Genomic DNA, 9,882 nt, shown 5'->3' with positions numbered 1-9,882 from the left:
GGTTTAAGAACAATCAGGTCACACTTTTAATTGAAGTGTATCACAGTGTCACTAGGCCTCTATTTGAAAAAGAAAGGGCAATCTTATTACTACTGTCTAGCCTAAAGAGAACAAAACCCCAAAATAAGCTGGTCAAGGTTCTGCCTCTGCTTTGTACAAAACAAGGTCTCATGGCCTGGCCAATTACTTCCACATGCCAAGAATTTCCCTCAGACTGGCTACTACGGCAAAAGCATTTTTATCAGGAAATGGAACCAGCTTCCTCGATGTTTGACATTAAATGTGAAATCATGACTATTCAGAATGAATATGTTCTGCATAGAAAACTTATGCCAAGTATGCAAGTTAAATCCTTACAACAAGTTGTAACCAAAATTTTAATCCCAAGGTCTCACAAAACATGATACAAATGACAACAAGGAAAGTTTTGCACAGTAAATCAATGTTTCACCTCTACAATGTACCCTTAAACTGGAGTGCAGTTAATAATGCATGGTGGAAAGGGGCTAGAGTACTCGCCCCAGATACTAATTTTTACAAGACTGCATGCTCAAAGGTTTTTTTTTCCCCAAAACAGGGAAATTGAAAATCTTCAAGGTTCTCCCCGTCTCTCTCCCAAAGTGAAATTCAGTTAGGCTCAAAATTTAGTCAAAATAACGGTCCTCAAGACCAGCACTGGAACATTAAATGGGATAAACTGCAGTTTGGATATGCGTCATCTGATCGCATGCATGGAAACATGCAGGCTGCTCTCCAAAGTTGTCTAATTTTGGTCACAGAATCATTTTCAAGACATTGAGATTAAACACATTTTGGCCACTGCAAGGTTTTAATGGTTTATTTGCAAGTCTGTGCAAGACAAACTGAATATCATTCAATGCAAATTTGCTTAAGGGAACATTGTAAAGTAACAAATTCTTGGTATTAAATCTCACTTCTGTTCAAAACCATACAGATTCACATCTTTACATGTGTCACCGTTACAAGATACAATAAACAAAGTTCAACAGCTAAAACATTTTAAAAATGCACCAAGCTTATGAAGTCTCAAAGAAAACTTGTATTGTGCTGTACATATTCCTGTACACCATTCCTCTTGAAGGCTGATGCTCTATTTCCTTTCATTTGACCTAGAGCGACTGGAAAAAAAAACAAAAGAAAAACTTTTCAGCTGGGCAATTTGTGATTTCATTAAGGTGAGACTAAAAGCAGTTCTAAGATGACTTTAGGACCTCTACACACTTCAGAGCACTACTTTGGGGGGGAAAAAAAAAAGACCCACTTCGAAGCATTTCGTAAAGACACTTACCTACGAGACCTGGAAAAGGACCGGGAAGGCTTGTGATTTCTCTCCCGGGACAGTGATCTTTCTCTTCTCCTGTCTCTAGAAAGGGACCTAAGAGAAAGGTGGGGGGAGAAAATTGGATTAAGGCTGTTTCCCCACAAAAAAAATGATTTCAGAGGAATTCTTTGCACTGCAAAGCTTGCCCACAAGACTATCTCCCAAAACCAGGCATACGAATCAAGTCTGTTACACCTATGAGAGTCCACCTGGAAGTCTTTTCAGTTCCTCCTAACCATCTACTAAGGAATTCCACTAGAGCCACCCATCGCCCATCACCCACGCCCCGGTAGAAGGACACCAGGGCCCATATGGACTTGGAAAAGGACTGGGAAGGCTTGTGATTTCTCTCCCGGGACAGTGATCTCTCTCTTCTCCTGTCTCTAGAAAGGGACCTAAGAGAAAGGTGGGGGGAGAAAATTGGATTAAGGCTGTTTCCCCCCCAAAAAAAAATGATTTCAGAGGAATTCTTTGCACTGCAAAGCTTGCCCACAAGACTATCTCCCCAAACCAGGCATACGAATCAAGTCTGTTACACCTATGAGAGTCCACCTGGAAGTCTTTTCAGTTCCTCCTAACCATCTACTAAGGAATTCCACTAGAGCCATCCATCGCCCATCACCCACGCCCCGGTAGAAGGACTCCAGGGCCCATATGGACCAAGCAAGGACAAAGCCAAACCCTCTGGAGTCAAGTATACCCATCTGACCATGTTCTCTGGACTGTGAACTCATCGTGGGCAATGGAAATTGTTTAACCAACTCTCCCAAGCGTTCTACACACGGGTTTAGGGTCACTGCTCTGGCCAGAGATAATTCTGCAGAGCACAAATCTAACACAGCATGGCCAAGGACTCAAATCTAGAGCCTGAAGAGTATCACAAGAAATCACAATGGCCTCACGCAAGCTACCATTTCGAGACCACCAACGGTCAAAATACTCTTGAGCGCCTGGGAGCAGCGGGCCCTACTAGGTGCTTTGAGGGAGGTACGGTTCGAGTCAAAAACCGAGGCGGCCCCTTACCTGCTGCGGCTGCGAGAGAAGCTTCTCCTTCGTGGTGATCTAGAAGCAGAAATAGAAAAATGAGGCTTTTCATCAACTTGAGCAATTGGGTGTGAGGCACCTCCCAACTTTGCAATCTCACCGTTGGGCTCAGTGAATGTGCCGAAGAACAACCGGCACCCATCGTCCGAAAAAACCGAAACCAAAACCAAATAAAAAACCAACAAAACAAAAAAAGGAAAAAAAAACCCGCGCAGAAGGATTAAGGAACAAAAAGCTCGAAGTGAAAAGCACGTATTCCAACCAGAAACTCACTTTAACTAAGGAATGCTTCACAGCAGATCTGTCCAATGCCAAACTGCCACTTCAAGTAACTCCACTACCCAAACACCACGCCATAGTCCCACGAGTAGTTCCAAAAGGACGGTACCAGAGACCACAGTTTTGGAACCCATGCAAGCCAAAAAGTCCACGATACAACTTAAGGTACCAAGGGGACCAGAGTGAAAATTTGTGAAAATGCGCTCAGTGTAAATATTGATGCCAATAAGAGGTACATTAGAACCGCAAACTGTGATCTGTCACATTTTAAATGTCTTGAGTGTGTTTAGACAAAAAAAAAAAAAAAAAAATTACCTTAGCTCGCTCGGCCCAGTTCATCCCAAAAAAGTAATTGTTTAAAATTTTGAAACACTGTTAGTAAAACCATTTAAAGGTGATAGGACAACCAATTTTTGCAAGAAAGGAAAGCTACGGTTGTTAGAGGTATTAAAATTTTTAGTTTGGCATCTCACACATGCAAATGAGTCTAAACTTGAGATTCTGGTTACATTAAAAGACTCCCTATCACCCTTTAAAGTTTTATTCAAGCAATATCTGTACGTTACCACTCAATTATGCACAGCCAGCCTTTGATCGAGAAAAATAATTACTTAAGCCGCTTACTCCTTATTTTAACCAGCAGTAAACTGTATAAGCAGGAAAAACTTACTAGTTTTTGGTTTCAACAAGCTAGAAATGGTGAGGTGAGGCTGCCGGACTGACGGCCAGGAAGAATTTGCTGAAAAGGTTTTGCCAGATGTTGCGTTGTATTTAGTTGGTTGGCGAAGGGGGTGTTGTGGATTTTTCCTGCTTTTTGGTTAGCCGAAGGCTGCTGCTGTAGTTGTAGTGAAGACATTTGGTAAATAAACAGCTGAGCTGATTGGCCAGGAATGTGTGGGCGGTCGAGGTGGCTGCTGCCGATTTGGTTAAGGTTGGAGAGAAGGCTGAGAGAAAACAGCATGCTCGGGAACCAAAGGGCGGTGCAACCTGACGACTGACCATGCCTGGGTCATGTGAAACGACACCAGCCAAGCAGAATGGGGCGCGCTGGTCACATGACGCTGAAAGGGCTAGTTGACTGGCTAATGCAGACTCAGAGGGTGGTGAGAAGAGACATGATGGTGACTCTGTAACGGGGTTCATTTTTATTAATAGATGGACCAAAAAGCACAAAAAAATGAAAAACAAGCCATCAGTACAACCATCTATTAGCTAACCGATATTCTTATTACGATGGGCAACAAGTGTGGTTTTGGAAGGAAGGGCTTTTCCTGGTTTGGCTGTTTCAATTGCAAAAGGGGCATGGTTCCAGGCTCCCCTCTCCTAAAGAGGACTTCACTCACCTGTAACAGGTAAATTCAGTCCTGAAGAAACCATGTTTTGGTTTGAGGAGAGGCAGTTAAATACCTCCAGACAACAGTCTGGGGCCAAGAACGGGGAGGCGTTTTCAATCATTTAAAAAAAAAAAAAAAAAGAAAAAGAAAAAAAGGCTCCCTGAATTTTTCAGATTAGGGGTTTGCAGAACTCGAAACGCCAGAATTTACGTCCTGTTTAGCCCCCTTTTATTGGTGACCTAGGTCTGAAGCTAATTTTACAAGTTTGTTACCAGTTGTAACAGTTTTAAAAACAGCTGCCTGTTTGACAAAATACTACGGTTGTGTGAACAGTAGATCGATATATCTACCTGTGTGGAGATCTAAACTGCTGTATGTAATGTTTGTCATTATGGAGTAAAGGAACGGGAAATGGCCTAAATTGGAAGTATGGGAAAGAAGGGGAAAGATGTGGCTAGAAGATGAAATCAAACAATTTTCAGAAGATAGATGGATAGATAGATAGATCCTGGACAGAAGAAACTATCAGTTTGAACAGAAACCTCAGGACAAAAGCCAACATTCAGCACACCTTACAAACCTCTCCCCCACCCACCCCACGCACACCTCTTCCCTTTACATGTGTCTGTTTGCCAGCAATAGATGTTTAAAATGTTACCCATCATCATGCTTTAAATACCTGGTCCTATAATCCTAAAGGTAACAACACCAAGGATTCCAAAGGTGTTCTCTGACTTAGGTACCTGCGGCGAGGCGGAGGACTTCTCCGGCGGTAGTCATCTCGAGGACGTCGACCCCAAGAAGGCGGTGGGCCTCGATTGCGACTTCTTTTTTCACCATTTGAGAGTTCCACTCGGACGCGACACCCACATAATGTCCTGCAAGAAAGCACTGGTCACTAAAATTACTCCTGACTCAACCTGAGCGGCCCGAAAGGATCCTTCATTAGATCTTGGGAATCTACTGAAGTTGGAAAATTCTAGCCAAGTTTGACAGGTACCCCCCACAATATATTTGAAAAACCACACCTCCCAGCAAGTCTCTCCAACAACTAGAGGAACTTTGTTTTGTTTACACACAGTTGACAATGCTTGCATTACTACCATAGACTTCCATCAACCATTAAATCAAGGTTTGGCTCATTCAGATCCCCACACCAAAACCCACTTTTGCACTTCTCTCCCCATTCTGCCCCCGCGCAAAAAAAGATAAAACACCCCAGAGTTATTGCCCAAGAGTGGCTTTTAAGGCAACTGTTTTGATTAACCAACTCTGCAGACAAATCAGAAGTGTCCAGCATATCAAATTTGCATTAAACCCACCCACAACAGCCAATTTTCTTCTTAGTCACAACCCCTCTCATTGTTTTCCAAAAGCTAGACTGAAAATACGTATTAGCCTACTTACCATTTTCCCTCATGGCACTATCCAAAAACCCCCAGCTGTTTAAGAGGCAGAGTCTACTCCACCCTTTCTTAATTTTGGCCATATACTGAGATTCCCCTCTATAGCACCCCAGTTTGAGCCCGTTTTCTTTTAAATTGCAGATATGAAAATGCCAAGTTTTACGGACAGGAATTTGGCTGAGCCAAGTCTAAAAAAGTAACACTGATTTTAATTCGGGAAAAACTTTATCAAACTACCAAATCTGGAATCTAGAAAGCACCTGGCTGCTGTTCAAACAAGACATTTGGCACTTACTATATGCCAAGCACCACGTCCTGGGGGTAGATGCGAGATAATCGGGAGACTCGGATGCATAGCAAGTATTTCACCTCCCATTTAACATGAGTAAACTGAAGTACAGAGAAGTGGCTAGCCCAAAAATCGCACAGCAGCAGGCAATGGTCCAGTGCCTCAAAAACAGTGCCTTTAAAAACTAAATTCAGCCATCTCCATCATGCTTAAGCCTACCTTATATACTCCTCCCACATCAAAGCTTTACTGAAGGTGTTTAGTTGCAGCTAAAGTTACTAGTTTAGTTATGTTGTTCTCCTAGGGTCCCCAGCTAAAGAATAATGAAATTGCTCACTATCAGGAGAACAAGAGCTGGATAAACTGGGGAAGGATGCTGTTTACTAGTTTAAGAAACAGACACCTTGCTTTACCATTTCATTGTTATTGAAACGCAAATAAAATGTTTACGGGGATAATTACGATTTGTTCATTTCTGAGGTTCAGAGTTTAGCTTTTCATAAAAAAAACAGTTTTTAAAGTGGCAAAATTCACTTTGCTTGTATTTTAAGCTTAGTAAGTTTTTGCGGAAGTACACTTTCTATACAGTTTGAAACAATGAAAAACGGAAGTCGATAAGTACTAAATATAGTTGAAAGTTACCTTCCATCTAGTTCTCTCACAGCATCCGCTGCATCTCGTGGGTCCTCAAACTCAACAAAAGCAAAGCCGGGGGGGTTTCTAGCAACCCATACACTGCGCAGAGGCCCATAATATCCAAAAGCTCTTTCCAATTCAGTTTTGTTCCCATTGTTCCCAAGGTTCCCTACATAGACCTTACAGTCCAGTGGACACGAGTCACGATGCATCGCTGCAAGACAAGAATTTTTATAGTTAGTGCCTCAAAGCAAATTATGCCTTCCTATTGCCTAAACTTCTTATAACGCTTATGTTTACGCCTTAAAGCAAAAAAAAAAATCTTTACATGACATGAGTGATAATACCGAATGGGGCTAATTTTATTTTTTTTTTAATTAAGAATAATTTCCAATACCAAAGTCAAGATCTATAGTGCAGCAACAGTACTGGAAGTGTTAATCCGAGAGAAGGTTGTGGGATTGAAATGTCTAAAACAAGTCTTCTCTTCCACTTAACCCTTAGGGAGCACAACGTAATGCTCATTTTCACCAACTGGACCTGCCCACACCTCCACGGTCCAAACTAAATGTGTTTCGAGAAGCAGAGAAAGGTTTTAACATGGCTTTGATCAAAAGCTATCACTCCTACGACCGCCCACTTGGAGTCAAAACTCAAAATACCCCATCACAAGATGGGCAATCGATACTACTTTAGGCCCATCGACATCTGCCAGAGCCATTTTGATTCGCACCGATAAAAACAATTCATTTATTCCCTGCAAGAACTCAAAACACTCCATCACAGTACAAGATGGGCAATCGATACTACTTTAGGCCCATCGACATCTGCCAAAACCATTTTGATTCGCACCGATAAAAAAAAAATTCATTTACTCCCTGCAGGGGCCACGGAAGGCAAATCCAAAAACCTTTTCATGAGGCTCACATTTCCTGTATACGAAACCACACGCTCCAACACTTTCCTTCGCGTCAATATTTGTTAAGCTCTTACTATGTCTGTTGTAAGCGTTGAAGTGGGATTACCTCATCATGTGGTAACCTTCCCAGAGCTTAGAACAGTGCTTTGCACATAGTAAGCGCTTAATAAATGCCATTATTATTATTATTAATCAGGTTGTCCCACGGGGGGGCTCACGGTCTTCATCCCCACTTTACAGATGAGACAACTGGGGCACAGAGAAGTGGTTTGCCCAAAATCACCCAACAGACAAATTAGGATTAGTGGGATTAGAACCCACGACCAGGCACATCGTGGCCGCCTCTCCCCGCCTCAACCGGGATTGCATCGAGATTCGTGCAATTTAGAACCTCTTCGAGGATGGAGGAGGAAAAAAAAACAAATATCTAAACAAACGTTGAATAATGAACACGAGGCGCGGGAAACCATGAGGCCTACCCCAAAATGGGCCCCACGTGCGACAACCTGATGACTTTGCACCTACCCCTGCGTTCAGAACAATGATTTGCACATAGCAAGCGCTTAATAAATGCCATTATTATTATCATTAACCAGGTTGTCCCACGGGGGGGGCTCACAGTCTTCACCCCCATTTTCCAAATGAGGCAACTGAGGCACACGAAGTGGCTTGCCCAGTCACCCAACAGACAAGTTAGGATTTGTGGGATTAGAACCCACGACCAAGCGCATCCTGGCCGCCTCTTCCCGCCCACGAGATTCGGGCAACTTAGAACCTCTTCGAGGAAGGAGGAAAAAAATAGCTAAACAAGCGTTGAATAATAAAACACGAGGCGCAGGAAACCATTAATTAATTAATAATGGCATTTATTACGCGCTTACTATGTGCAAAGCACTGTTCTAAGCGCTGGGGGGGGGGATAGAAGGTGATCAGGTTGTCCCACGTGCGGCTCACAGTCTTCATCAATCAATCGTACTTATTGAGCGCTTGCTGTGTGCAGAGCACTGTACCAAGCGCTTAATCTTCATCCCCATTTTACAAATGAGGTAACTGAGGCCCAGAGAAGTAACTTGCCCAGTCACCCAAATGACAATTGGCGGGGCCGGGATTCGAACCCACGACCTCCGACTCTTTCCACAGAGCCACAATACTTCTGTAACCATTTGAGGCCTACCCCAAAATGGGCCCCACGTGGGACAACCTGATGACCTTATTATCTACCCCAGCGCTTAGAACAGCGGTTGGCACATGCAAAGCGCTTAACAAATCTCGTCTTTATTATTATTGTTTAATTGCAATTGTATTAATTGTAATTTAGTAATCAGGACGACCCTTCCTTGGTCCACGTGCCCACCCACGGCTGTCCCCCGACAACCACCGCGCGCAGGCAGGTTGGTTTGGGCCGAAAAGATGGGGGGAGTCATTTTTTTCGACGAGGATGAGGTGGGAAAAGGATTGGGAAAGAGTTGGACCAAGTTGGTTTCGGCTTCTGCCCCTCACCACCCTCCAAAGGGGTCGGTGCCAACCCCCCAATTGTTGGGGGGTCGTCATCATCATCAATCGCATTTATTGAGCGCTTATTGTGTGCAGAGCACTGTACTAAGCGCTTGGGAAGCCCAAGTTGACAACATAGACAGTCCCTACCCAACAGTGGGCTCACAGTCTTAAAAGGGGGAGACAGAGAACAAAACCAAACACGCTAACAAAATAGAGGTCATGGGTTCAAATCCCGGCTCCGCCACTTGTCAGCTGTGTGACTTTGGGCAAGTCACTTCACTGGGCCTCAGTTCCCTCATCTGTAAAATGGGGATGAAGACTGTGAACCCCGTGTGGGACAACCTCAGCACCTTGTAACCACTGCAGCGCTTAGAACAGTGCTTTGCACATAGTAAGCGCTTAAGAAATGCAATTTTTTTTTAAAAAGACCCCACCACAACGGGCCCTGCCACCGCCCTCCATGGTGCGCCACAAAATGGCGGCGGCTTTGTCTCCCGCCGGCGCCCCACAACAGCCGCCCTTTCCCTACGTCGCTTACCGAAGACTGGGATTCAGAAGGGAGAGGGGGGGGAAAGAAAAGGGAAAAAAATTCCCAAAAGGAGGCTCAAATTCCCCCAGTCCGATGGGATTCCCGCTTCTCCCGGCGCCGCTCCCGCTGTGGCTCCCGCTCGTCCCACGTCCACAAAATGGCGGCGGGCGGCCGCCGACGCCCACCGCCTTATATAGGCCCGCCTTGAGTCACGTGAGCGCCCGGCGCTGGCCAATCAGAAGGCGAGAACCGCGTGATTGACACCTCCCCGGGTCCCGCCCCGCCGCCTTCGGGCGGGGTTTCTGGGACGCAAGATGGGGGCCGGAGGGCGCCAGCGCGGGCCTGGCCGCTCCCACACCGCCCTACCTGAGGAGAAAATAAAATGGACGCCTCTCGTGGGGCATCCTGCATTCATTCATTCATTCAGTCGTACCTATTGAGCGCTTACTGTGGGCAGAGCACTGGACTAAGCGCTTGGGAAGGACAAGTTGGCAACACACAGAGACGGTCCCTACCCAACAGTGGGCTCACAGTCTAGAAGGGGGAGACAGACGACACAGCAAAATAAATAGAATAGTAAATATGTACAATAAATGGAGTAATATGT

General features: G+C 44.6%; 1 protein-coding gene across 4 annotated transcripts; it reads right to left on the bottom strand.

The window, feature by feature from the left end:
* Window positions 1–359: 359 nt before the first annotated feature.
* Window positions 360–9,426, bottom strand: SRSF3 (serine and arginine rich splicing factor 3). 4 transcript variants are annotated; one of them, XM_038748924.1, is made up of 6 exons: window positions 9,285–9,426; window positions 6,337–6,544; window positions 4,743–4,877; window positions 2,366–2,404; window positions 1,310–1,396; window positions 360–1,139 (listed from the first exon to the last, which is right to left on the bottom strand). In XM_038748924.1, the coding sequence occupies exons 2-6, from the start codon at window positions 6,540–6,542 to the stop codon at window positions 1,112–1,114; spliced, it is 495 nt and encodes a 164-aa protein (XP_038604852.1). In that variant the 5' UTR covers window positions 6,543–6,544; window positions 9,285–9,426; the 3' UTR covers window positions 360–1,111. The 4 variants fall into 4 exon arrangements, 2 of the variants coding, with proteins under 2 accessions (XP_038604852.1, XP_038604851.1); XR_005451838.1 differs by lacking the exons at window positions 360–1,139; window positions 9,285–9,426 and adding an exon at window positions 3,336–3,792 and having other exon boundaries at window positions 1,349–1,396; window positions 6,337–6,486; XR_005451837.1 differs by lacking the exons at window positions 360–1,139; window positions 1,310–1,396; window positions 9,285–9,426 and adding exons at window positions 1,409–1,737; window positions 3,336–3,792 and having other exon boundaries at window positions 6,337–6,486.
* Between the last annotated feature and the right edge of the window lie 456 nt (window positions 9,427–9,882).

Source organism: Tachyglossus aculeatus, chromosome 7 (assembly GCF_015852505.1).
Source record: "Tachyglossus aculeatus isolate mTacAcu1 chromosome 7, mTacAcu1.pri, whole genome shotgun sequence".
NCBI classification, from domain to species: domain Eukaryota; kingdom Metazoa; phylum Chordata; class Mammalia; order Monotremata; family Tachyglossidae; genus Tachyglossus; species Tachyglossus aculeatus.
The sequence above is the reverse complement of the archived record's forward strand: the minus strand, read 5'-3'. Positions and strand labels throughout refer to the sequence as shown.